General features: G+C 49.9%; 6 protein-coding genes across 9 annotated transcripts; 3 read left to right on the top strand and 3 right to left on the bottom strand.

Annotated features, from left to right (window-relative positions):
- Nucleotides 1–2: 2 nt before the first annotated feature.
- On the bottom strand, nt 3–5085 carry LOC117903615 (protein suppressor of white apricot). Of its 3 annotated transcripts, none has more exons than XM_034815871.1 (7): nt 4535–5068; nt 3580–3752; nt 2678–2892; nt 1539–2610; nt 1239–1472; nt 1040–1165; nt 3–976 (listed from the first exon to the last, which is right to left on the bottom strand). In XM_034815871.1, exons 1-7 carry the CDS (start codon nt 4804–4806, stop codon nt 78–80), a joined length of 2991 nt encoding a protein of 996 aa, XP_034671762.1. In that variant the 5' UTR covers nt 4807–5068; the 3' UTR covers nt 3–77. The 3 variants fall into 3 exon arrangements, 2 of the variants coding, with proteins under 2 accessions (XP_034671762.1, XP_034671761.1); XM_034815870.1 differs by having other exon boundaries at nt 1040–1168; nt 4535–5067; XR_004649518.1 differs by lacking the exons at nt 3–976; nt 1040–1165; nt 1239–1472; nt 1539–2610 and having other exon boundaries at nt 2785–2892; nt 3245–3752; nt 4535–5085.
- A 147-nt stretch (nt 5086–5232) lies between these two features.
- Nucleotides 5233–6793, top strand: LOC117903618 (mitochondrial tRNA-specific 2-thiouridylase 1). Its single transcript, XM_034815874.1, has 2 exons — nt 5233–5955; nt 6019–6793. The coding sequence occupies exons 1-2, from the start codon at nt 5302–5304 to the stop codon at nt 6529–6531; spliced, it is 1167 nt and encodes a 388-aa protein (XP_034671765.1). The 5' UTR covers nt 5233–5301; the 3' UTR covers nt 6532–6793.
- A 537-nt stretch (nt 6794–7330) lies between these two features.
- LOC117903616 (cell division control protein 45 homolog) lies at nt 7331–9583 on the bottom strand. Its single transcript, XM_034815872.1, has 2 exons — nt 8402–9583; nt 7331–8334 (listed from the first exon to the last, which is right to left on the bottom strand). Exons 1-2 carry the CDS (start codon nt 9331–9333, stop codon nt 7518–7520), a joined length of 1749 nt encoding a protein of 582 aa, XP_034671763.1. The 5' UTR covers nt 9334–9583; the 3' UTR covers nt 7331–7517.
- A 56-nt stretch (nt 9584–9639) lies between these two features.
- Nucleotides 9640–10370, top strand: LOC117903621 (ribonuclease P protein subunit p21). The gene is made up of 2 exons (XM_034815879.1): nt 9640–9877; nt 9945–10370. The coding sequence occupies exons 1-2, from the start codon at nt 9711–9713 to the stop codon at nt 10360–10362; spliced, it is 585 nt and encodes a 194-aa protein (XP_034671770.1). The 5' UTR covers nt 9640–9710; the 3' UTR covers nt 10363–10370.
- Nucleotides 10358–11723, top strand: LOC117903617 (gamma-butyrobetaine dioxygenase). Its single transcript, XM_034815873.1, has 2 exons — nt 10358–10981; nt 11055–11723. Exons 1-2 carry the CDS (start codon nt 10401–10403, stop codon nt 11686–11688), a joined length of 1215 nt encoding a protein of 404 aa, XP_034671764.1. The 5' UTR covers nt 10358–10400; the 3' UTR covers nt 11689–11723.
- Nucleotides 11724–25985: 14262 nt separating this feature from the next.
- Nucleotides 25986–26665, bottom strand: LOC117903622. Of its 2 annotated transcripts, XR_004649519.1 has the most exons (3): nt 26312–26665; nt 26128–26260; nt 25986–26061 (listed from the first exon to the last, which is right to left on the bottom strand). XR_004649519.1 is itself a non-coding variant. In XM_034815880.1 (2 exons), the coding sequence occupies exons 1-2, from the start codon at nt 26602–26604 to the stop codon at nt 26191–26193; spliced, it is 363 nt and encodes a 120-aa protein (XP_034671771.1). In that variant the 5' UTR covers nt 26605–26665; the 3' UTR covers nt 26023–26190. The 2 variants fall into 2 exon arrangements, 1 of the variants encoding a protein (XP_034671771.1); XM_034815880.1 differs by having other exon boundaries at nt 26023–26260.
- Nucleotides 26666–27231: the final 566 nt, after the last annotated feature.

The following is a 27231-nucleotide window of genomic DNA, read 5'->3' as shown; positions in this document are numbered from 1 at the left end:
ATTATTCAAAAAATAATCGATGTGTATATTTGATATCATTAGAAGTTAGCTACAAAACGAGTCGAGGGGTAACGGTGTCAGGGGGAGCTGCTGCGACGGCGACGCTTGTGCCGCTTGTGGCTTTTCTTGGGCGAGCGTCTTTGATTCTGGCGCGACTCCTCACGCTGCTGGCGACTCCGTCGATCCTTGCGGCTGCTGGAGCTATGACTGCGACTGCTTCTTGATCTGCTCCTGCTCTGGATGGGGCTTCGGCGACGCCTGGGGCTGCGACTCCTGTGCCGGCTTCTGCTGCGCTGTTTCTGGCGGTGGCTCTGCGTCTGGCTCTGACGCACGCGCTGGCTGCGGTTGGTGGTTGAGGTGCGACTCTGACTGCGTCTTCGCCGCTGTTTCCTGGCACTGGCAGACACCTCCTCGACGGCTCTGCGCTTCTTGCGCCGGCTGGAGCTGCGGCTGGACTCGCTGCTGCTGGAGCTGCAGCTGCGACTCCTGCTCCTGCGGTGGGTCTTTCGGTGGCGCGAGGTCCTGGAGGCGCCGGGGGGCGCAGGCGAGCCGGCGGGCACCAGCTGAACATCATCATCGTCCGATAGTAGCACAGCGGATGTTGGCGCGGAGGCAATCGTTTTCGGAGGAAGAGCTGCGGTCTGTACCGGTGGCGGGGGCGGCGGTGGTTTGCTGGTGAATGTATTCGTGCTGTCGTCGTTAAGCAGATTGTACTTCTCCAGATCCCCGCCGTCCTCCTCCTCCTCCTCCTCGTCATCATGCTGGCTGTCATTCTCCGGCTTCTGCTTCTGCTTTTGCTTTTGCTCTTCCTCCTCATCCTCGTCGTCGTCAGGCCCGAAGTAAGTGATGGGTATGGAGCGCACGGACTCATTGGACTCGTTGTCGCTGTCTCCCGCAGCGTCACCTCCGGCCTCCTCAGGTGGATTAACCTTTGAGCTAGGTATAACAGAGCTAGCCACAGCACCTGCTGAAACACCTGAGACACAGCGATTACATTAGCAACTGTCAGAGTTTTGTGCGTGGCACTTGTGGCACTTACCCTTGATCTGATTGAGAAAGGCCATGGCCTTACGTTTCCTCTCCAGCTGCAGCTGCTTCTCCTTGGATACCATGCCGTTCAGCTTGTCGCGGGCAATCAGCGCCAGCTTGTCCTTGACCCGCTCCTCTGCTGCAAATGTTTAAATGGGAAACGATTAATGCTCTGTTGTCTCTGTAAATCTCTTGGGGGGAGTACACACCCTGACGCAGATCCTTTTGCGGAGAGATGGGAGCAGCCTTCTGGCTTCTAGCCAGCAACTGCGTCTCCACCTGCTTAATGGCACGCTGCACACTGTCCGGCATGCCACGCACCTGCTCCGCAGTGGACGTAGCCGCATTAGACTTCGTCTCCTCCTCGTCGCTGGCCTCCTGGGTCAGAGCAGCCGGAAGCGGACCGTGCTCGTCGCGGCCGCGTATGGAGAAGCAAACGGGAGCTGTAGATGGTGCATTGTTATGTGGAAATCTGCGGTTCTGGAAATCTTCTCCTACAATGGACTCACCTTTGTCTGTTGCGTTTACTGACGTAGCTGCAGCTGCAGTTGCAGCTCCTCCAAAACTGAGTCCCTTCTTGCTCATGAGCGCAGCGGCCACGGCGGCCGCCTTGCGCGTCTTCTCCTCCTTTGAGGCGGCATCCACGTCGTTGGTTACCTTGTACAGGTAATACGGATAGAACTCGTTCTGCGGCAGCAGGAAACCGAACCGCTCGACGCTCTTGGTGCGCAGCGTCTCCTCGAACTGCCGCCCGTTCTTGATTACGTAGGTGGCCGTCTTATCGATGATCGTCCTGAGACTCTCCTCGGGCACGGGAAATGTCAGCACCGGCTCTGGTGCTGGCGGCGCCTTCTCAGCCTCCTTCTCTTTCTCCTTCTCAGACGCCTGCGTCGAGGTGTGCGCCTCTTCCCCCGCCTCATCCTCGCTCTCCGAACTATAGTTCTGAGCCAGGGCCAGAGCACTGGTGTTCTTCAGCAGCTCCACTTGCGGCGTCGCATCGTTGGCGTTCTCTTCCTCGGGCACCGGAGAGTCGGCCTCCTCCGTCTCGTGGGTGAAGGTGCTGCCGTTGTAGCGGATCAGGACGGGTGTGAACTCTCCCTGCTGGCTGTGGCCCTCCGACCTGCAGCTGGGCGTCGGCGAGGCCGTGCCCCCGGAATGCTGCGAATTGGTGGTGCTCAGCTCGTCGTCGAGCACCGTCTGCAGGGGCACGCCCTTGATCTTGCTGATGAGCTGCGTGTAGGCGCAGTTTGCCGAAGGCTTGTACTTAATGGTGGGCACCATAATGACTACTTGGCCGGACGTGCCCGTACCCGTTCGCTGGCCATGGCTCTCCGGTCCGGATCCGGAGCCGGGTTCTGCCTCTGCGTTGCTGGGGCTCTCCGGCGTGGGGGCGTACTTGGCCTGCTTGATGGCAGCCAGCACGTGACGGTAGTACGGCTGCAGGTGGCCGCCCTGCGTGAGGAAGTCGAACTGTGAATTGTTAGCTTGTTTGGCCTTGATCAGGATCTCCATTTGGGTGCCCTGAGTGGCTATGAAGCGGGCCGTCTTCTCGATGATGGCATGCTGCTTCATCGTCTCGGGCTGTGGGCGGAAGATTACGAATGTATCGGATATGTGTTGAGGTGTATTCTGCGTGCTGCATACTCACCACCTGCATACCCGGGGGCAGCGGCAGAAGCAGGGTGCGAGGCAGAACAAATGGTTCGTTCTCCTCTGCGGTGCCCGGGGAGAGCGAGAGCGGCCCAGTCGTGGTGGATGCAGCTCCAGCAGCAGCATACGCCATGCCCTGGCCATCGTACTGGAAGCCCACCTGGCTGTAGTTTCCGCCGGAGGTCTCCTGCTGCAGCCGCTTGAGGTCCTCCTCTGCGCGGAAACAAGAGGGAGAGAAGCACACAAGGCAGAGAGAAACGTTAGAGCGGGTTACAGGAGGGACTAGGACTAGCGTCAAGAGCGCGCGTCTGTGGCCCGCTGACTGAGTCAGAGCGAGCGTGAGATAGCGAGACACAGAGAGATAGAGAGAGAGAGAACGCGGGTGCGACGACGGGAGAGCATGGTCTAGAGCGGGACAGACACAGTGGCTTGAGTGTGGGAAAAGTAACGGCTGATTTCCCATGGGTTTTGTGGCGCGCTGCAGTGGCGACGGCAGCGACGACGGTGATCTGTGGTACCTGCAAGAGAGCTATAATCTGTCAGAGTGTAAGGAATTTGTATTTACCTGCGGGGGCGACGGGTCAGCGGGAGCAGCAACAGCAACGACGGATGCTCTCTCTTTTCATATTCGGATTCATAGTCGAATTCGAGTTTGGATTGGTTTTTGTGGCTTAGGTTCTACATGTTTCTTTCTATATTTGTTGATATGTTTTTTGGGGGTTTTTCGGTTTCTTGATTGTCTTTTGTCTTGATTTACCTTTTTCGGGTAGGTATTCTTGATTGATTTCTTGATAGATTTTCTTGATACTACTAGGAATTGGTTTTGTTTGTTTTTGTTTTGGTAAGACAAGGAGCATTTTTTTTGAGGCGATTGTGGGACTCCAGGCGGGGCCGACTTACCTTGCTGGAGGCGGAGCTCCTCCTCGTTGTTGTACAGAAATAAGTAGCGCTCCTCCTCGCATAGCTGCTCGGCGCGCTGCTCCTCGGTGCTGAGGTATTCCAGGCGGTTGCCGTAGCCCCCAGGTGGCGCTTCGTAGGGTGCCAGATCGCAGAGGGCGCCACGCACATCGTATCTATATATATATTGCGTATATATATACATATACATTTGTGTGTGTGGGTGTGTGGATGGGTGTGTGTTTTGTGCCAAAAGAGATCAAGCAGAAAGATATAGACAGAGAGAGAGAGAGAGAGAGAAAGATAGAGAGAACAAGAGACATTATCAGTGAGATCCAGGACGAACGAGACGCGGCGCGGCAGAAAATCGATAATCATGGCAAACAAATCGGACACAATCGAACCGGCCCCATTTTGGAGATCGTTCAGTGTCGATCGAGTCATTTGGTTACCATCGATTCACGATTATGTAAATAATATATGTATATGTTTATAAATACAATATAATATAATATAGTAGAGAGGTTAAGAAATCGGTTTATAGCTAGAGATCGTTCATACATACCGCTCCGGTGGCTAAAAAGTTAATCGGTTTACATTTAAGATTGGTCAAAGAATTACAGATTCAATAATTGTTTTTTTTGTGTTCGTATGGTAAGAGATACAGTTTGAGAAGCACTGAAAAGAGCTGTTATTACAATGGTGTGTATGTGTGTGAGTGTGTGGGTGTGGGTGTTGGTGGGTGGTGTATAGTGTGTGTGTGTGTTGTGGGTGTTACAGTACAGTTACAGTCCGCAGTTCAAGTCCGAGTGTAGGGTATGCAGTGGGTCGTCAGCGTGCGCATCTTTGTGCGTGTGTTTGTTTGTGTGCGGATGGATTGTTGTATGGTGGGATTGTGGGATGTATGTATGTATTGATAATCGTACAATTAACGCTTAGACAACCCCCAATTATTAACCTGTCTATCTTGAGATTTACATCGCCCATCCAGGGTATCAGCTGCTTTCCGTGGTCCAGTTCGCGGGCCTTCTCGTCATCACGGAATATCTTGCACGCGTAGCCGAAGACGAGCAGCTCCAGGGGCGGCTGGCGTGCGTCCAGTATTGCCGCACCGTTGCCGTTGCTGGCCCCCGCCGATAGACCGCCGGGGGCAACTGCAGCGGCACCAGTCTTGCGCAGAATACCACCGATGCTGCCGCCGCCAGCGGAGCGCACATTGTAGGGCATCATTTGACTGCAGCGCCCACTTCCTCGTCAACTGCAGGAGCAAATCCAACTCTGACTCTGGCTCTAGCTCCAGGCTCACTCCCACTCTCTCTCTATCCTCTTTCTCTGGCTGCTGTTGCACACTCACACAAACACTGGGTCAAGCACTTGGAATTATGTGATCTGGGGCAGCAGCACGTTGCATTATTTGGCCGATGGACGCGTGTGGTGGCTTGTGGATACTCGTATATATGTATATGTTATTTTGATTGCGAATAAATGCAGCATTTCGCTGCGAAACAGTGTGACCGCGAAACTATCGATTCAATATACCGTCGGGGCCTCGAAAATATACCGAAATATACTTTTTCATTTTTAAAATATACTGTACAGTATATACAAATATACCGGTCTTCGTCTTGCGCATTTGCCATTCACCCTCAATTATTTAAATATTATTTAATTCCAATTTAAAATCTCTAAATAGACCATTTGAAATAGAAATATTATTAAAAACAAATGCTACGCAACGTTGTTGTGGGCATGTCGGGGGGCGTGGACAGTGCCGTGAGCGCCCACCTGCTGAAGGATCGCGGTCACCGCGTTCTGGGCGTCTTCATGCGCAACTGGGACGAGCACGACGAGGCGGGCCGATGCAGCGGCGAGCAGGATCTGAAGGACGCAGAATGGGCGAGCCAGCGGCTGGGGATCGAGCTGCGGCAGGTGAACTACGTGAAGGAGTACTGGACGGCGGTGTTCAGCGCCTTCCTGGACGATTATCAGCAGGGGTTGACGCCCAATCCGGACATCCTCTGCAACCGACACATCAAGTTCGACCTGTTCCATCGGCATGCTCTGGAGCGGCTCGGCTTCGATGCCGTGGCCACCGGCCACTATGCTCGCAACAGTCTGGGCAACTTTCTGGAACATCGAGCGGGCGGCGGGGAGGCACGTCTGCTCATACCGGCCGACACCTTCAAGGATCAGACCTTCTTCTTGGCGGGGATACCGCGGCAGGCCCTACAGCGCACCATGTTTCCCCTGGGCGATCTGGCCAAGAGCGAGGTGAAGCACTTGGCCCGACGAATCGGCCTCCAGCGCCTGGCCCACAAGCGGGAGAGCACCGGCATCTGTTTCGTGGGCAAGCGCGACTTCAAGTCCTTCATCCGCGAGGTAATCCCATCCAAAAGTGTCTGTCTTTCTGTAATTACTCCTGCCGCTCGTTCTCCTTTTCAGTACATCGCCTCGAGGAGCGGCCAGTTCGTGGACACGGACACTGGGTCCATTGTGGGCACCCACGAGGGCATCCACCAGTGGACCGTGGGACAGCGCTGCCGCCTCGGCTCCTTCCTACAGCCGTACTTCGTGGCCCGTAAGGAAGCCTCCAGCAACACCATCTATGTGGCCGCCGGCCACGACCATCCGGCCCTGCTCAGCACCCGCATCCACATCGAGGCCCCCAACTGGCTGTGCGCTCAATCCCAGCAGAGGCTCGCCGCCACTGGCAGCCTGCGCTGTCGGTTCCGCTTCCAGCACACCAAGCCGCTGGTCGACTGCTGCATTCGCTTCTGCCCCGATGGCCAATTCGAGGTCCTTCTGGATGCTCCTCTGCGCGCCATCACCCCCGGCCAGTATGCGGTATTCTATGACGAAGTGGCGTGTCTGGGCGCTGGCCGCATCATGAGCGCCGATGCTCTGACCAGCCGCCAAGAGCAGCAAGAGCCAAGAGTCCAGACCATCACCAGCTGACAAGAGTCTCAATGGAACCAAAACCCGCGCATGAACACACACGAAAGCCAACGGTGGCGGGCCCGCGAATGCTCACAATGGAATCAACCAAAATGGCTTCAGTTGAGCCAAGATTATTGGCAATTTTGTATGCTTTTATTTGATGATTTGATTTTTAACTATTCCGTAAGAAAAGACCAAAGTGTTTCCACACCAAAACTCACTTAAAGTTGCAATATTTGTCCATACAAATCAGTCAATACGATTACGTTACGATCTGCTACGATTCGCTTATTAACCATTATGGAAATCATTTCAAATCCTCTAATTGTTCAGTTTATTTTAGTTTTTGTGTTAAAATACGTTGTGGGTTCGCATGAGGCAGCGTTTTATCAGTGATTGTTGTTTGAAGGATTAAAGAAAGAGGATATAGAGCTGTAATATCTACCGCTAAAATCTGTACCATTATAATCCGAGTAGAAGGAAACTTGGGTGTGAATCGCCTGGAATCGTGTGCCCATTCGGTAGATGTTCATGGCTCTTCTTGTGGACTATCATCATCTTCATCCTTACTGAGTAATTTGTGGCAATATTTCCATTCTAGACGATGACAAGTTTCGGTGTTGCAGATGCCCTCCCCATACCTTCCATAATTTAAATCCATTTGAACCAATGCATGCGAGGAATACGCCCAATTCAAAATAAGGGTCATGTCCGTCAGGGAAGTGGTAACGAATTACCCTACCCAAGCCCTGCCCTTAGAGATCTGCGTCCCAGAAGATCGATCCTCGCAAAAGATTGGAGACTGCGAAACTTTCACACATTAAACAACTACAAATATATATTCTATCGTCCGACTGACAAAACATTACAAAAAAAAGTGAACTAGCGAGCTAAAAACCCTAAACTAGGATGATGATACATTTGTCGTTTATAAATTATGCTAAGGCTAAGGCTTATCGGCTAAGATGATTGAGCAGAAGGGAGCATGTGGGAGTGGCTTAAAACTAGGTTAGCAGCACGGTGAGGGCGTCGAGGAAGCGGGTGAGGTCGCTCTGCCGCAGCTGGACAACCGATGGCTCGAAGAAGTCCTGCAGCAGGGTGGTCTTGCTCTTCTGGGCCGCCTGCTCGAAGGCCTTGCCGAAGAAGTTCTTGGGCGAGTCTTCGCGAACGGGGGCAATGCCCACCAGCAGGCACATGCCCTGTGTGGCGTCGAGCGGACAGGTGGCGATTAGCGGCAGGTCCGGGGCGGCGCGTGCCCTGCTGGTGGCCACATGGCCGCGCAGCATGAACTTGGCCAGCAGGCCCAGGGCGTACGGGTAGGAGAAGAAGGCGTGCTCCTCCTGCAGCACATAGTAGAAGAAGGAACCGGCCGAGTGCACCTGGCGGGCCTCCAGGCTGCTCTGCACCTGCCTGAAGATGGCCGCATGCATCAGCTTGGCATTGTCGATGCCCGCGCCGAGCAGCTGCTTGTCCTTGCGGTTGAGGGCGTCGGAGGCCTCCATGAAACAGTCCTCGGGCGTCTTGTGCTTCTTCACGGACTCCATGATGGCCAGCAGGGCGTAGACGTAGTCGGCGGCCGCATAGCGGCTGCGGTAGCCATAGCTCAGGGTGAAGGTGCCGTAGACGATGTCCGGTATATCGTACTTCTCGGCCAACCGCTCCACCATCGAGTAGAACTCTTTGCGCAGCACCAGGTCCATGGCGCTGTATGTCTGTCGCGCATGCACCAGCGGCAGACCCATCTCCAGCAGCAGCTCGTGGAGTCGCTTCTCGCCGCGCAGCGTCCACAGCTTCAGCTGGCAGGAGGCGTAGCGAGAGTACCTGCAAGAGGAGTACGAGGCATTAGGAGTGTTCCCATCCCATCTCCCTTCAGCCGCCCTGGACCTACCTCATGGAGTCGGTAACTGGCCAGTGCCGGTACAGCACCAGATGCAGATCGTTCTCGAAGCTGATCTTGGAGGCGCTCATCGTGTTCTGGTCGTTGGTCTTGTTCGTGAGGCGGGAGACATGCGACTGGATGTGCTCCAGCTCCAGTGTGTAGGCCCCGCTCTCGATCTTGCCCAGCAGCAGCTGCTCGCTGATGCCCACGATGGCCCACCAGAGCAGGTCCATGTTGTCCTTGGACAGCTTCCAGGCCAGCTCGAATATCATCAGCGCCGTGGAGCGTCCGTAGTAGCTGAACTGCGTGTACTCGAACATGATGCGATCCCGCTCCGACTCCCATTGGCGGCGTGCGCGCTGCCGCAGGATGCGCTGCTCGTGCCGCTCCAGGCGTGTTAGCTTGCGCCGCCGCGGAGCGCGATGCGCACTTTCCTCCTCTTCGCCGTCCGAGTCGCCCGCCCCGCTGTCGTTGTGGGCCTCCCCCTCATCGCCGGACTGGTCCTCGTCCTCGTCGTCATCCTCGCCGTCAGAGTCGTGGAAAATGGTCTCGAATGCGGGAATGTTCTCCTCCAGTGTGGCATCGCCCAGAATGCACACCTGCCGATCGCTGTAGATGTTGCAGACGTCCAGCGGCCGATGTGCATCGCAGATGAAGAAGGTGACATCCTCCGCGGGCTGCAGCAGTTCCACGATGTCCACGCAGCCGCCGCAGTTGACCAGCAGCACGTACTTGACGTCTCCCTGATGTTCCCCGTAGGCGCGCCGCAGGCCCGTGACGCCCATAATGGGGACCACCGTGTAGAGCATGTGGTCGTACTGGAAGAGGGCCTGCAGGATCTTGCTGGCGCATATGGCGTCAATGTCGTAGTTGACGACGATGAGGATGCGCTTGCCCACCAAGTGCCTATAGAAGTCATTCTTCAGGTCCTGGATGAACATCTTTACGCTCCAGCAACAAAAGGCAACCAAAATTATCACGCAACTCGAATGACAATCGAGGGGAGTAGCTTCGGCTCCTTCTACAGGTTGTCTATGGTTATTGGTCGTTGGTCTGTTTGCTGTGGCGGCTTCTAGTTGGCCGTAGCGTGCTGCATTTTGCGCGTTCCTTTCTTTTTGTTTGCAATTTTTGCACAATGTCGCAGTGTGACCCACAACTGGTTCAAAAACGCGGGAAACAGCTGGCCGTTCGAGTGTGACCAGCCATGCATACCATTGGAATGCCACATACTTCGCCGTTCACATGTCTGGCCGCGTACCGCGTATTTCTGCACGCACACAATTGTTTTGTTATTATTTTTAAATATTTACGCCAAAACATGGCCAAGAACAACAAAAAGAAGATGTTTGCCCAGCGCCTAGTGTGCTCCCGCATGAACTTCCTCTACCAGGCGGCCCACCTCATGGCGGAGGGCAGCCACAACACCCTCGGCGCGTACTATGGGAAGCTCTGCCGGAATGTGGGCACCAAGGCCATGATGCACATGTAAGTGGCACCCAGACAGATCACCCGAATCCGTTTCAATAGAGAGTTCTGTCTGTTTTTTGATTAGGGCTCCGGCGCTGAAGCGTACTCTGTGCAAGCGCTGCTCCCTACCCCTCATTCCCGGAGTCAACACGAGCCTGACGGTGCCACAGGCGAAGGAGCAAACAGCAGCGCCAAAGGCGGGCAAGAAACGCCATCGGCGGCAACGTAGCAAGAAGCAAGCGGGCGAAAAGACTGAATCACAGCCAAAGGCAAGCACCGTGGACGAGCACACGCTGCTGCAGATGGAGTGCGCTCTCTGCCAGGGCCGTCGTTGCTTTGTTGTGGACAGCCAGCGAGAGTGCTGGCTTGAGCAGCCGCAGGCCCTGGTCGAGGTGCTCGACATAGAAGCGGACGAAGGGGGGGCCAACAGGCACAAGCACAAGCACAGTGATAAGAGCAAACCACTTATCGCCGGCTTATCGCAGCCCTGCGGGTCTCGATAGCCATCTATCTGCGGGATCGCACGTTAGTCGGTCGCGCGATGTTGAGCTGTAGACACTTGATTGGTCGCCTGGTGCGTAGGCAGGCCAGCACGCAGGCTCACCTGGCCAGTCCTGGCGTTGTGGAGATCAACGAGGCTGACGGGCAGCGCCTGAAGTACCCGCAGGTGTGGTTGCGGGACAACTGCCAGTGCACGGAGTGCTTCCATGCGGCGACGCGGGCACGTAAGAGCCACTGGGAGCGCGGACCACTGAATGCGGGCGCCCGGCGAGTGAGCTACGACGAGCAGAGACAGCAGCTTCAGGTCGACTGGCAGGACGAGCACCGGAGCGTGTACCAGCTGCAGTGGCTGCGGGAGCGGGACTTTGGGGATGCATCCAGGCAGAGGTACTTGGCGGAGGTCTACCGGCCGCCCGTCCAGCTCTGGGGCAAGACGCAGTTCAAGGATGTGAGCCGGGAGTTCGATTACCAACAGGTCCTCGACAGGGACGAAGTGCTAAAGACCTGGCTGGAGGCGCTGGCTGTGCAGGGATTCGCTCTGCTCAAGGATGCGCCCGACGACGTCAATGTGGCCCGCCGCTTGGCCGAGAGAATTGGCTACATCAAGCGCACCACCTACGGGTGAGTCCTGATCTCCAGGTGAAGCAAAGAAGACAAAATCCACTGACCATTTACCTTCCCCCCTTCGATTCAGGGACGTGTTTGAGGTCAAGTCCAAGCCGAATGCGGGCAACTATGCCTACCTGATGGTGCCCCTGCCGCTGCACACGGACATGCCCTACTACGAGTACAAGGCGGGCATCAACATTCTGCACACGCTCGTCCAGTCGGAGTCGGCTGGCGGGGCCAACACGCTCGTGGACGGCTTCAATGTGGCCGCCGAGATGCGGCGCCTCTTTCCGCAGGAATTCGAGGTGCTACGCTCGGTGCCCGTCAACTGGTACGACATAGGGCACGACGGGGACCAGGCCAGACCCTTCCACAGCCTGTGGCGAGCGCCTGTTGTCTGCTTGGATGTGGATGGCCAGGTGGTGCGCATCAATCAGAACACCACGAAGCGGGACAGTCGCTTCACGGTGCCCCTGGAGCAGGCGGTGGCCTGGTACGAGGCCTACGACAGGTTCCTCCGTCTGGCCCACGACGAGGTTGTCGAGTTCAAGACGCGGCCCGGCGACGTGTTCGTGTTCAACAACCTGCGCATGCTCCACGGCCGCACCGCATACGAAGACTCGCCGCAGAACAAGCGGCACCTGGTCGGCGCCTACGTCGACTGGGACATCATATACTCCAAGCTACGCACCCTACGCTTCCCCCAGGCACGCGAATGACCACAAATAAAGAACGCACAACATTTGAGACTCTAGAGCATATTTTTAATTATCTTCTTGTGGCCTGGAAAAGAAAAAACAATTTTATTAGAGATCTACCGTGCGTCAAGCAGGCAGGATTCACTGCAGGTAAAGTACTCACCGGGACCACGGAACGTGCAACGCATGCGAGCTGCAAAGGTTTTCATTGTGCTGCTGCAACGCCTTAGTGGAAACGCACATTGCGGAGTTTCAGGATCATCAGCACCAGCAGAATAAACGATAGGAAAAAACAATGTTAGCTGTAGAGCAACATTCTTCAGACATCTGCAAGTATTCCAAAATGTTTGACATTTTGGTTTTGCCTTCGTTGATTACGAAATACGAGTTGAATCTCATTTTTATTTTTTGGTTGTAGTTATTCTGGGAGCGTTTTGGTAATAATTTTAGAACCTACCGCTCAGGCAGTGTCGATTTAAGCAACTTAGAAATTGTTGTTTTGCATCGCCTACTTCGACTGAGAAATCCGTTGTGCTTTTCGAACGTAAATATCGGATGGGAGTGCTGCCGACTAACACGGGGCAAGAATTAATACCCGCATCTGTTTCTCGCTATCGTAAACCAGTCAGAAATATTAATGGTACACATTAATGTGTATATATGAGGAACGATGTTATTTTAGCTTATTGTTAGCATTTTTCATATGATATTTCAAAATATTTTGTTTTTGTGCGCTAGAGAACAGTCGATACCAGATTTACATTCGGTATTTTACAGAAAGACGCGTTAGTGCTTTTGCTCGCATTAACGGCGCGGCCATTTTAAAAAGAGCATTGTTGTTGGACGTCGACATAAATTTTGGCAAGGCACATACAAGTAAGAATATATCTATTAAATTATTGTTTAATTAACAAAATATTGGTTAAATCGGCACCATAGACGATTACTACTAGTCCTTCAGTGCCGGGAGCCCAGCTGTTGGTAGGATTGCGTGTATTTTTACGGATTTTTGTGCCGCTGGTGTACTTGCGCCGTCGTGCGTGGAGCTTTTACGGTCACGCTGTCGTCTGTTTTAACAGTGTTCACAGTTAGTTCGCTTGCCATTGTCGCCGCGTCTGGTCCTAGTCTGCAGTGGGATTTCTCGAGTGCGTGCATCAATTTCGTGTAAGCTCATAATTCAAAAATATTGCCAATTTTTTTTCAAGTTCGTGTGGCCTGGCAAGTGCCCTGTGTGCGTGGTTGAGTGCCACGTGTGTGGTTTTTTTTTTGTTGGCGCCACCAAGCCCTGTACCAAAGCAGTGCCAAAAGAGGGAAATCTGTGTCTTGTTGTATTATTGCTTCGTTGGGTCTGTTTGTTGCCGTTTCACCAGGCCTCTCGCTTTTCTAACCGAAATGCCGCTCTCTGACGTTGTCTGTGCATGTTTGTCTTGTGTTTTGTTTGGGTGAGCGTGTGTATGGGCGCCAAAAAAAGGGCGCACCGCTCTATGATTACCGATCGGTTGATTTGCGGATTATTTTGCCGGCGCACTCTTTTAACTGCTTGACAAAGAGACGCACCGCAGTGGTTCGTGATCGTGGCAGAGCAGTTGGCAGGCGCTCAGCTGAGTAGCCCAGCAGTAGACACATACATACATATGTATGTGTGTATGTATGTATGCACACATATATAAATACATACATAAACACACAGTAGTTGTTGCTGGCTCTAACATAATTATGCTGCCAGTTATCCGGATGGGGGGTAGGCACCGTCGCGGGCGAGGATCGATATTTTCTTGGAAAATTCAGCCACATACATATGTACATACAAGTGTGTTTATGTATATGTAGTTGTCTCTCTCTTTCTGATGTCAGTCTGATGCCAGACATGAACGCTGGGGAATTTCAGCACTTTTTGTGGCATAAATTAATTGTGATCTTGATGCAGGGTAACTCGATGATTAACCTATCGATCCGCAAATGTTTGCTGCACTTTATTTATATATTGATTTATCATAGCCGACACTAAAAGCGCAATTTATCGGTAAATGTTCGGATCCCTTTTGTTCCTTTTCATTTGAACTTAAAATCTTACTCTAAGACTACACTTTAACCATTAAATGAATATTCCCTGATAGGGGCTACATTGTTTAATACACAGATACGTAAATATATGTACAATGTATGTATTTTGGTTGTGAAATTCTTTTTCTTGCATCAAACTCTGCCAACTTTTGTGCTTTTTTCAACTAACTAAAATTTTAAGCCGCCGTGGAACTGAAGTGGATCTTACGATTCTGCAGGATGTACATTTTTAGTGTCTTACAAATACTCGTATGTATGTATGTAAATATATTTATTCTCTATTCTACTTCGAAAAGCTTTGAGTAGCCGGAGCCATAGAGCCATGGCCATGTAGCTCTCATTCCCGCTTGCATATTCAAATATTCAAATTTAATCAAGCTCGAATGTCAGTGGCAATTTCTCAAAACGAATTACACACTGTCCAAAAAGAAAGAAAAAACTGCGCAAATGTAAATACGGAAATGTATTGACATGCCGCAGCGAGTGGGACAGAGAGGAGAAGCCATTTTCCCCTGGGGCGCAGAATATGAAATATTGACTGCCATTCCATTTGTTTCGCGTTGGAGCTAATTACTGTGCGGAGAGTTTTATTAAATTAAAAAATGTCTGCTCGGGACCCAGTGCCAAGCTGGTCGAGGGTGCCCCTGTCGCTCGATCCTAACCACTTCGGGCCACATGTCGTGGTGTCCTGATCCGGAGTGGGCGAGAAAGGCAATTAGAGCGGCCAAAAGCGGGCTATCTCTGGCTGGGACGAAGGAACGTCTAGAGCCAAAGAAAAGCAGCTAATTAAAAATTACACCAAATACAATCAAGAAAGCGGCCCAAGAAAAAGGCCAGGATGGAGCAGGCGGCACGAGGCACCAGGCACCAGGCAATCGGGGCAGGGATCAAATCTTGTTGCGTTAATTGCAGGCCAAGTCCCGCGACTGACTGCGCTGACCCAAGCCGAATGGCTGTGCTCCTGCTCCCGCCCCTGCCCCTGCCCCTAGCCGTGCCCGTCCAGAGATGGCCGTGAGGCCGCAGTGAGGACACGACAAGTCACGACAAAAGATTTCAGAGATATTAAAACTCAACAAACGTTTGAAATCAGTTGGAATGGTCATTAATCTCTTCAATAACCATTTGGAATCGACTATTTGGCCATAAAAACTTGCCGAAAATGGCTTAAAAAATAAATTTAGTTTAGTTTGAAAGTGCCTCACAGTCGTGATCGTGTTTGGGACACTTGTCACGCTTTCATCCCTAATTGGGGGAAGTTTTAACGAGAGAAAGCGAGCGAGAGAGGCCGGGGCCGGGGCCCCCGTCCATGTCCACGTCGCTGATGGCCTCAGCTGTCAGTCTGTCAAAATTTGTAGCACACTTTTTGGGGTCTCCCACACCCAGCGCCAGTCAGGCGCAGATGGAGACAAAACAAAAAAGACAGAGAGACATTTGTCAAGGCTTATATAATTTGAAGATTGGACCAATGTCGAGGCAGAAGTTAAGCGAGAAATAGAGATAGGCTCTGCGCGAGCAATGCAATTGCAGGCGAAAGCAATTAAAGTAAATGGAATGAGGAGCAAGGAGGGTGGTGGCAGAGGGGGGAAGAGTATGCACACGGCACAGCAAATGTCAACGGAAGCCCAACAAACCGGAACCGGAAATAGTTTCGCGCTGGCCCGAAAGCAATTACACAAAGAGCGCGGCGCATGAAAACCAACAAACATTAATCAAGCGCAAACAAAATGGCAGCTAGAGGTGCTGCAAAAATATGACAAATGATTGGCCCAGCAAATAGAATGATCGCCAAAGCAAACAGTGGGGGAGGGCCGACAAATTGGTACAAAGTAGCAGCACAATCTGGCTATTAGAAAGTTTTCATTTTCATTCTCGTTTCCCTCGAGGGGCTCCACCTTTAGCTCTCAATTCAGATTCATCCCCTGGGTACACACACACACACACACACACAAACGCACAAATATACAAACACTGAAAGCTTAACAAGTTGAAATTGTTTTTCCGCTACCCTAAAAAAACACTCAAACTCCTTCAAGAGAACCTTTTATTTTTTGTAATTTTTTTCGGCTGCTTTTGCCATTTCCTTTGTGCCTTTTCTTTTTGGCAGCTTTTGCGTTGACTTTGTGGGCAACCAACAGGAAAGCGAATTACCTTTTAATTCTTGAGGTTTATAGCTGGCAAAGGAGCAGAAGGAGCAAATAGGAGCAGCTGTTAAAACACAATTAAGAGCATTATAAACGATGGGGTGTTGCATATTGAAGAAGTGTTAGAGTTCGGAGATCGTGTTGGAGTCCCCGTTGATATTTAGTGCTGCAGCCTGTCAAAACTTTGCAGCATTGGCACACATCCTGCGATTATCCTGATTAAGAACAGATTCGTTATACCTTCCGGCTGCATCCACACGAGTGCGCTGCACTCGAGAAATTCTCACCAGGCAATGATTCATTGCCTTTGGCACCAGATAAGCACCAGTAGGTGGAGGCAGCAGCAGCAGCACCAGCAGCACTCCTGGCCCCGTTTCAGACTCCAATAACGATGCACACACATGATGCGATGCGATGCGATGCGTTGCGTTGCGTTGCCATATCAATGAGGATATGAGGATGCCTCTGTCTTTCCGTTTGCTTTTGCTTGGCAGACAGGGCTCCAGCAAAATGCAATTTAAATCATAAAATATAATTTTCATTTAATGAATTGGATCAACATGCAACTTGTCGCCCCAGATGCGTGTGCATGTGTCATTCTCCTTCCCCTCTGTCTTTTTCTGTGTGTGCAAAGACATGCACACACCCACACACACGCACACACCCACACACCAGAGCAGACATGTCGAAATATTTTACTTGAATGACTTTCCAAGGCAGCAGAGTGGAAGAATTTCCAGTTGCGAAAAATCTTTCGGTGCGAATAGCAAAAAAGTTTCCCCATTGCATTGGATAACTTTTAAGAGCCGCCAAAGAGCCGGCACAGAGGCCAGGCCAGGCCAGTCCTCCTGCCCTAACTCTGCTGCTATCAACTTGATTGAGTCTCGAAGCATTCCCCGCAATGAAGTCTGCAACTTAACATATTTCCTGGGCGGAGAGAGATTGAATGGGGGCGAGAGGCAAGCTCTAATCCTGGCCTGGCCGCATTGCCATTGCCTTTGGGTTATGCAATAAGCTGTTGGCCATTTCCTGTCCCGGTCCAGGTAAGCTTCTGCTGCTGGTGCTGCTTCCGAGCAAAAAAAAAAGAAGAAAAAGACTGCAGCCTGCACTACAATGACAGCAGGGTGCGGGCGATGGCGCTGGTGATGGGGGACATCGCTTGACGTTGGCCTCGCCTGTCCGTATTCATGTCTCATGCCCATGCCACCACCCCCACAAGGTCTCCAGCATGTTTCATGTTGTCCTTTTGGGGGCTGCTGCATTGTTGGGGAAAACTGGCAACAATAACCGACGGCGACAAAGAAAATGCAGAGCGAAAAAGCAACAGCATCAGCAATAGCAACAGTAGCAATAGAAAGCGGCACAGGCAGGGGACACGGGACACGGGATACAGAAAGGGGCAGGAAAGTACAAGCAGCAACCGGAGAAAGGAAAGAACATCCATGGCATATTTTCGGCAAAGTGTAATCCGAGTGGTTACCCCCAAAAGCCCCAACTGGGATGTGCACAGTAAAAAAAGGAGCAAGGCCAATATCAATAATTAATGTCACAACATTTACCGTACATTAGTCGATGCAGGGCTCTTCTGGGACCGATCGGTAGTCCATGTTGCACGTGATCTGATGACTTCGCCAAAGTGCCTCAATGCATAAACACATATAAAACTCGCATCTGCATAGCGTTTAGCAATTATCCATAAACTTCTGCCCTTAGGGAAATTCACACATTACCCATTAATCGAGGGATAATCTTTTATCCTAAGTGATATCGATAACGGGCGCCCTCACATGGGAATTTGCATATTTGCCACATTTTCCACAGCCATAACACTCACCATGTGTGGCCATAAAAAGCCACAGGTCGTGATTTTCCATCGTAGAACCCATCAATCGAACATCGAACAATGTTTGCACAACTTAAACAATCTTATCTTCGTCTTGCTGTTAATTTTGAGGTCTGTTGAGGCCTGCAAAATTAATTGGTCTGCCCCGATTTGTGCCACCTTTTTGTGTTGCGGTTGTAGAGGTTCAACACTCATCGCTTAGCCAGACACCCAGTCAGTCAGTCAGTCACTTAGCCACTCACTCACTCTGTTAGTCAGTCAGTCAGTTGTTCAGTCAGTCGGAGACTCACTCAAGCCAAAAGTCGGAAGTCAAAAGTCAGAAGCTGTCAGCCATCTTTTTGAGGAGGAGGTGGAGAAATGGGAAATGGAAATTTCTTGTATATAATTTATCAGGGGAGCACAAGACAAAAAAGACAACGAAAACTGACTGCACTTGGGGATTTTGAGAAGATTTGCATGCATAAGGAATGTCAGCACAGGAATGGCCATTTGACATCTCAGGGACCAGCTGAAGGCGAGATGCCAACACAAAAAATCAAAAAAGGAAATGATTTAAACCGAGCTTAGAGAGTGCATTGCATTGTGCGGCAGCATTTCGTTGAAAAACTCGCCAAAAATGGTGATTTTAATTAGAAAAAATGGTGTGGTTTAGAGCAGAGCTTCTTCTTTCGCTTAAGTTTAGTTTATGCTTTGGAATATGGGTCATATGGGGCAGGGGCCATCCCCCCTCCCCACACACTATATGTACATAAATTCAACAATATGTACGAGTGTTTCCATCCCCTGAATCTCGAGTACCATTTCCACCAACCGACTTTCTTTGTGTTCAAACACATCATAAATATGTTGATATTAAAATAAGCCCCAAGCACACACACAGGCACAGACATGCACACACACAGTCACACAGGCACACTGACACACAGTGGGAAACTCGAAAGCCCCACAAAAACCCAAAAGGAGACGCAACAAATCCACTTGCCAGAAATGTGTGTTCCAAAGAGCTTCTGTGTGTGCGGGAAGGCAGAAGGAGCCGGCCCAAATCCTTTGAATATGTAACGAAACAGGGGTTAAGGGCGGGCCAAAGTATACGCAGAGAGAGAAAGAGTGGGGGAGAGGGCTGAGGGCTGAGGGCAGAGCAGAGGGAGAGATAATAAAACGCATGTAAATGTTTGGTTCGCGATGAATACGTAAAATAGATGAAGCGAAAACAGGGAATGTAAATTTGAAGGAGCAGCCCAGGAGCGAGTGCCCCACTACAAAGCCGAAGGTGTATCTATTGTTGGCTCCTCACCGTATATGAAATACACCTTGCTTTGGTTAGGTGGCGGCGGCAAAGAGGCGCAGAATAAAAGGATTAAGCGGAGCGCTTTGTCCCATTCCATGGCTTCAAAGCAGCGCGAAACTGTCAGTGAAAAGCAGCAGCAGCAGAATCAGAGAACAGGCAACAGTAAAAAAAAGAACAGAAAAACTAAAAGCAACAACAAAAAAAGGAGCGAATGGAACAACAGCGGGAGCAACCGTAAAAGCAGCATCAGCACTTGTAAAGGGAACCTCTCTCACGCCCCCGCAGCAGAAGCATCACTGCAGCACACCCTCTACGTGAAGGTACCCTGCAAAATAACATGCCAAAGACAAACAACTAAATTGCAGAGCACCCGCGTGTCTGCATTTGCATTTGCATATGTGAGCAAGGATGGGGCCGGGCAAAGGGAAAGTCTCCTGCATTACCCTCGGACATGGGCATGACCATTTGGCAAAGATATTGCACAGCAATTCAATTGCTGCTTCCATTACCCATCATTGCTTTACTTTATGCTTCAATCGGGGGTATGGAATGCTTCGTTAGAGCTTCGCCCATTTGGTAATTTGTGTGTCCTTTGCTTTAAGTTTCGTTTGCGTGGGCGAAAGTGGTCTTACTGGGAGAATGTCTCTCACATTTCGTTGCTTCATTTGTCATCTGTGGGTAATGGCACCGCCATTTAGTTGCAAATTTTGTGTGCGGCTGCTTTTCGGGGATGCTTTAACTTTGTTTCTTTTAATTTTCATTATTTATTTAAATTTGTTTGCTTTTATGTTGTTTTATTTCCATTTAGAGCTTGCACATTCCAGCAGCACCCATTCGGCACATTTCGCACATTCCCAACACTCACACGTTGCCCATAAAAATGGATAGACCTCCAAAACAATCCAAGAACACCGAAGCGCCAAAGAAAGCCAAATGGTTCGACGGCCTGGGTCCTGTGCGTATGGACATCCAGCCGCCGGCCACCCAGCCGCCGGCCACCCAGCCGCCGAAGGGACCGGACTGCGCCATTCATGACTCTGATATGATCCTCAAGTATCCCATACCACTGCCCGAGCCGAAGGTGCTTACCGAGGAGGAAATGGATGAAGCGATTGCATATCATGAAGTACCGCCAGACGAGTCCCCCCTGCAGAAGGCTGTACGGGAAGATGAGGAGCAGGAGGCGAAAGAGAAGCAAGGGAATGACATACCAATGAAGTCCACGTCGACTAAAACAATGTTTAGCAATCCGCAGAAGGGGACGCCCAGCTATCGTATTCAGCAAATTGCACGCGTGGGGGTAGATAAGAATCTCGTGAGTTCCGATCTGGCCAGCCTTCGGCTCATCCACCAATATTACAATCTCCATCCCTCAGTCTGCATCCTTCAATCTTCCATCCTCCAATCCTCCTTTATATTTTTATACCCGGTACTCGAAGAGTAAATAGGGTATATTGTATTTGTGCACAAAGTGAATGTATGTAACGCACAGAAGGAAACGTTTCCAACCCCATAAAGTATATACATACATATATTCTTGATCAGCATCAATAGACGAGTCGATAGAGCCATGTTTGTCTGTCCGTCTGTCCGTCCGTCCGTCTGTCCGTCCTGATGAGCGCCTAGTACTCAGATACCATAAAAGCTAGAGCCACCTTATTTTGCATCCAGACTTCTGTATGCTCACACTCTTATAAGTGCATTTCAAAAATGAGCCACGCCCTTTTACGCCTATGCAAAAGGGTGAAAACCTCCCAAATCTACAATTTTGAAGATAAAAGAAAACTAAAAACGCCATTCCGTAGGAAATTACCATATTTATCAGATCACCAAATACGATTGAATCATTATTATAGCCACAATGAAGAAATTAATTTGCAGTGGCCAAACCCACCCCGTCCCGCAGCTTATGTATATGTGTTTTTTACACATTCTCTCATTTACACTTTGCTTCGCGCAGTTTACGGCCTCTGCCCCTGACACGTCTCTGCCTCTGCCGCGACTCTGCCCTGACTCTGCAGTGTGTGTTTCTAGGGGAGGGTGGCGAGCTAAAGGAGCGTGTTGGCGTGAGTAGAGTTGTTGATGTAGATGACAGATGAAGAAAAAATGTAAAATTTGACAAAAAACCGCTAATTTGCAGATGTAGTACTGAGTGCCGGGTATAAAAGTTGTGACGCGTAAGAAGCGTCTCACACGTCCCTTCTCGTTTTCATTGTAATTTTTGTGTGTCTTTTATCTTTCTTTTTATGTTTACGCTCAAAGTGTCTCGAGGCTTTATCTGCCATTGTGGATCTCCTCTGACCTGCTCCAGCATTCCAGTTCGTAATAGTCAACGACACCAAACAGAACAAAGAGATTTTTCTCCGCATTTTTAGTTTAATACTTTGGTTTTAATTTTTCTTTTTATGTTTTTTTTGTAGTTTTTAAAAATGATCTCTGTGCTTTCACGTGATCCTCATTTTTTTTTTAAACGAATTTTTGCCGAAAAAATAGAATTTACTTCGGCTCTAAGAAGACTGCACCTAAAACCGTATGTGACATTTCCATCGTTGAATCTCAGCCACCACGTAGTGTGCCATTAAGGGTGCATCTGTCGTAGATGCAGCACCGACCTAACAAATGTTTGTTGATTTTTCCAAGAAAGTTATTTCTATATTTAAGAATAAATGCAAGTGAAGAAGAAACTATTATTTTAAAGCAAATAGCTCTATGGTCAGTGGGGAAGAGAAGTAATTATTTGGGTGGGCTGTAATTTGGGACGAAGTAATCCCAGCAATCTGCACTGCTGCTTATGTAGCCTCTACCTCTAATTCGGTGCATTTTGCCATTTGCCATTGTGCTGCCCTTTTGGGGATCATTTACCAGCCACAAAGGCCCAACTTTCTGATTGCACTCGGACAGTGGCCAAGTGGCCAATCTTGTGGCCAGAAACTTTCGCTTTTGACTTATTGTTTGCGCATTCCAAGCCAAGTTCAATTGGGTTTTTCATTTTCTTTTTGAACACAGAAGTTTGGTCCAAAGTTTTGGGCCCTGGGATTTTTGGACGAATTTCCGACTGCAAGTCAAGTGCAAGTTTTATTGAGATGGGTCGACTGAAGGGGCAGGAGCAGGGGGAGTGTGTTGTGGCCCGGTCACAGAAAGAGATTCGAGTCCGGGCCATGCAGATCGTATGGAAAAATGTCCCAAAACACAGACAAACGAAAGACAGAGGGAGGGTATTCCGCTTTTGGCAAGATGTTTGGCCATGAAACGTCTTATGATATATTTCCAGCAAAGGCCTGGGAGCAGCCAGCACAATTGGAAGCATAATCTACGACTTTATTTGTGTGTCATGTACCCATTTTGGGGTGTACAATCAATTGGGTGAGGGTATCCAAGCCATCGACTCTTGTGGCTGACATTTCCCGGCTTGTTAGTTTTGCTGTTGTGCGAGTGTGACTAACGAACTAAACAAAGGCAGAAGCAAGCTTGCACACACACACACTCACACATACATATGTATGTACATAAGTGTACAGCCGGAGAGCAGTGCGACAGCCATTTGCCCTGAAAAGTGTGCTACGCTTTTGCACTCTGCCTGCGTGGGAGTACGGGGCGAAAGCAGAGACATGGGTGTGTGTGTGTGGGAGTAGAAGATAGAGGACTAGATTGTGGGCAGTAAGTGGCAGTGGGGTTGGGTGGTGGGTGCAGCGGGGGTATGCCAGAGAGTGGACCGCACGTCGCCACTTGATTATCATGCATATTCATTCATGGCACTTTCGTTGGCCTTTTCGCCCATGCAGCATACAGCATATAGCATGCGGTATTTGGCATATAAATTATTTAAGGAGCTGGCACACAGCAATGTGAAGCGCGGCCGAGAGCCACTAATAGAGAAGTGATTAAATATGAGCGTTGCATTTGAATGCCCACCATAAAAGTCCCTGTGATGATGTTTAAAACCAGAGATGAAGCTGCTCTATCGAATAGAATTACTAACCAAATGTGTGCAACAGAATATTTCTAGCCAGCAAACCATATCGGGAGTGAATCAAAAACGAAGAGGAGTAAAGAAGACGAGGGAGACGAAATGACTACGTAAGGGATTCCCCAATGCGAAGTAGGACTTGGTGCACATTTCTTTCTTTCCCTCTTCCAACTCCAGTTTCGCTCCATGCCAAGTCCACCGTGCACTCCCTTGTACATCGATGTATTTGCTTTCGATTCTGGTTTTACCTTCGTTGCGTTTTACGTTGTTACATTTTTTTTCTTCCTTTTTATTGCCAAACCAAATATTTACGTGCTCCGTGGGCGTGGCACGGAGGTGGCACAGAGTCCGAAAGCATATACTACATAAGTTTACCCACTCTTCTGACTGCGGAGTGCCTCGCTCTCCTGCCGCGTGCCGCCTGGCACGCCTCGTTTTTGTTTCACTTCGTTTTGTGTTGTTACGTTTTGTTTGATTTATGCGTAAACTTTGTACTGGATTCCTCTCTGTTTTGCATACCCTCGCCAAAAGGGTATGACCGAACAAATGGATCTTCATCTTGCATTTTGCCATTTATCCTCCGAACTCTATTCGAAATGCGATGAAGGTTTTATCTGCCACCAGATGATTCTTTTCTAAGCAAATTTGTTGCATGTTTGCCACGCTTTCGATTGTTCCAATTGGCTTTCAAAGAGCAATCTTTTCGCGCAATCTTTCCTGTTCTTCTTTTATGAGAATTCTGTTTTATGTGGCAGCTTCCAATATTTTGCCAATATTCACTCCCCCCCTCGGGGCACAGCCACCGACTGGAGGCTTGTCCCACTCCATTTCCTCCCTCTCTCTCTCTCTGTTCTGCTTTCTGCTGTGGCATGCAAATATACAAATATAACGCATACGCAGCGCTCCACAAACGGCGAAATGTTATTTAAGTTCTGTTTTTTCTGCTTTATCGTCTGTCGCTTTTTCCTTAATTGATTGCATTGCTGGGCAAGGGGTGGACTGGCACTGCCAATGGGAATGGGAGTGTTGTAATCCATTTACAACTGCGGTTATCCTCCAGCCGCAAGCGCCAAACCCCTTAAGGGAGGAGTGGGGCGGTGGCCCAGAGAAATTCAAATTAAACAATAAAATGTGCGCCAAAAACATTTTGCGGTTTCGGTTTACGCTTTTGCGAGCTGTTGGTCGAAAGCTTAAATGTTTGCCACTGCGGCGGTTCCGGCTCCCGTCAGGGGGTGCTAACTAAGGGTGGCTTAGCGGCAGGCAGGCAGACAGACACTGGCGGTGGGCGGATTATGATGGGCGATGATCCCCACACACACAGCTGCGGTTAGCCAACTTCTTTCTGGCTTACTTATTAACTTTTCTTGTGCTTTATCTTTCCCTCTGTGCTCCCAGCGCGCCCTCCAGTTCCACTTCCACTTCCGCGGCCTGCTCGGTGCCCTGTTCAAATCTATTAAAAACTTTGCACATTAACTTTATTTCATTTATCAAATGTTGATTACTCCACAGCGAGGTCTGAGGTCTGAGGTCTGTCCATTCCGCCTGCTCTGTGCCCCTCTCTGTGCTGATGGTGGAACATCTGTCTGCTGTGGGCTGATGGACTGACGGCAAGGAGACACAAAACTAACAAAAAGTTGAGGAGAACAACGCATTTGTCGCCTGGCTGGCTGCATGGCGGGTAGAGGGAGGAGGGAGTGCTACTCCTCTGATGAGGGACGGAGCAGGTTGAAAGTTGTATCTTCATTTAGTTCATGTCAGAAAGTTTCGCCCGCAACTCCAGCGCCAGAGTACGAGGGATTAAACTAGAACGTGAACGACAACTCTTGTTGAGGGAGCAGATGAGAGAGAGGGCGAGGATGAGAGTTGAACACTGGGAAAAATTGCTAACAATAAGTACCACCATAATGAGCATAAGAGATTGAGGCAGGAGTAAATGAAGAACTTGCCAAAGCTATGAAGTAAATATGTAAATGCATCAACGAGTAGTCAGTGAGTGAAATGAATGCCAGAGTGAATGCAATGAATAATGCACTGCCATAGATACTCGTAAGATCGCAGCCAAACAGCTTCGCTTCCTGTGCATCCAGCTCATACTTCCCCTTCAATTGTTATCCCGCATCCTGCCTCACTCCACTCTACTCCATCCTGCTGCTGCTGCTGTTGCTGCTGTCATTGGCTTAATGGAGCAGTTAACGTTAAACGCTGATTAAATGTGCGTGCGGGGAGCTGCAGCGGGATCAGCTTTTGCTGCAATGAAATTTAAATATGAAATTGCTTGGGCGCACACCTCCATACATACATACATGTGCTGTCCTCCACTCCTCCCCGCCTCCCCTCCTGTCCTGCCTGCCTTCCTGCCGTGTCCCTGGCTGAGGAGTAATGTCCTGAATGCCTGCCTGCACCCCTATCGCCTTCGGGCTGCGTCCTTCTTCACGCCTTGCCACTTCCTTTTCGTGCATTTAAATTGCGGTCTGCAGCGCCGCAAGTGGAGGCCATCACGCCATTCCCCACCGCCACACCCGCATGTGTGGGCGTGTATGCCATGTGGCCTGACTGCCGCCCCCTCCCAATCCCCCTCACATCCTCCATGCCGGCCGCATCCTTCCGCTTGGCCAACACCATCTGCTCGCTCCATGTGAAGTGTCAGAGATGAAAGATCGAAGCTCGGCCACCCTTTGCACATCGCTGGCTCTGCTCTGGCAAATGGCAACAAGCCCCTGCTCGGAGTCCCGCAGCCCAATTGGCAGGGTATTCGCTTTAAAATGTTGCCACACGCACACACACACAGAGAGCCAATCGAAATGCAATTTTAATTCCACGGCCAGCGAGTGTTCTGTTCTGTCCCATGCAATAATCGTATTAAACTGAATATTTCCATGCAATTTCGCAGCTTCAATATTTTTAAATTTTTCTTAAAAAAAAGGCATAAAATATTTACGGTAATAACATAATAATTTTATGAAAATGTGCCAAAAGATGGAGAGGGAGGGACAATTGTTGCATGCTTTTTACGTTTTTTTTTTGGTGGGTAACAGCCATCATGAGAGGGGAGAGCCGTGGTCAAGGTCCGGTGTGCTTCAAGGTGGACGTCCTTGGTTCAGACGATTCCCATGATAATCATAAGTGATGTAAAAGCTTGAAATTATTTATGAATTACCCTCAACATCGACTCATCCTGCTGCATTCTTCCTGCTTCCTTCTGCGGCTCGTTCCAGCACATTTAATCGCTATCCGAACGGGGTCTCGTGCCACAGGGCATTTTCCATTTGCTCAACAGTTTGGCTTGTTTGCTGAACGGGAAATACATCTGTACGTTCACAAGACAAGATCCCACTACTTACCAAAGTGTGGACAGGCCAAAGCGCTTCTTCTTCGACTGTTTTTCTGCCGTTTCTTCCATCACATTCTCCTCCGCTTTGTCTTCGTCTTGCTCCTCCAGCTTCAGCACTTCGAACTCCACCACCTTCTCGACTTCGATGTCGTCTCCCATGGCCAGTGTCTCATTCGCCTGCTGCCGTAAGTACAGTCCTCTAGGTTTGGGGCTGGAAGATGCCTGCTGGGAGATTAGTTCCTCGTACTTTTGAATCATTTTGCTGACTCGTTGCGACGTCTGCACGCGCGCTCGCGACGACATTCCGAAACTTTAACTAAAAATGGTTGCTAAGCTAAAACTAACAAATTTTCGTAATCTGACAATTGAAAGCAAGTGAAACCAAAACTAATACTGAAACTGAGGGACAACTAGATTTGAATCTGTGGCAAAAGTGGGCTGCAGTAGAGGGAATATATTTTTAGTTCAAGCCAAGGCCGCACGAGCGGCACATGTGGATCGTGGGAGCGAGCGCTGTAGACGCTGTAAACGCTGTCAGAGAGCGCCAACAGTGCACTGTACATGATAGCGTTAACCGGCTGTTAGTTAACGTGGGCTGTTAACAGCGCTGCAGCTCTCTTGCAGTAACAGCTGTTACAGCTGTATAACTCGCAATTCAAATTCTTTCTTTGAGTTTTCTGCACAATAACATGAGCAGCTCCTTTCTATTTTCATATTTGAACTTTCTCTTGTGTCCAAACTCTTTCCAAAAGGTGCTTTATGCCCGCTGTTCATCCTCTCTTTCCATTAATTGGTTCAATTAGCCCCATTTGCTTTGCTCTGCTCTGACGGCATGAATATGTGCCAATCAAATGGATTATTAGACTGATTATCCATGCAACATGCAAAATGCAACCTGCACCGTGTATTCTGTGTGTCCTGAGTGTTCAC

The sequence above is a fragment of the Drosophila subobscura genome, chromosome A (genome assembly GCF_008121235.1).
Source record: "Drosophila subobscura isolate 14011-0131.10 chromosome A, UCBerk_Dsub_1.0, whole genome shotgun sequence".
Lineage (NCBI taxonomy): Eukaryota > Metazoa > Arthropoda > Insecta > Diptera > Drosophilidae > Drosophila > Drosophila subobscura.
The sequence above is the reverse complement of the archived record's forward strand: the minus strand, read 5'-3'. Positions and strand labels throughout refer to the sequence as shown.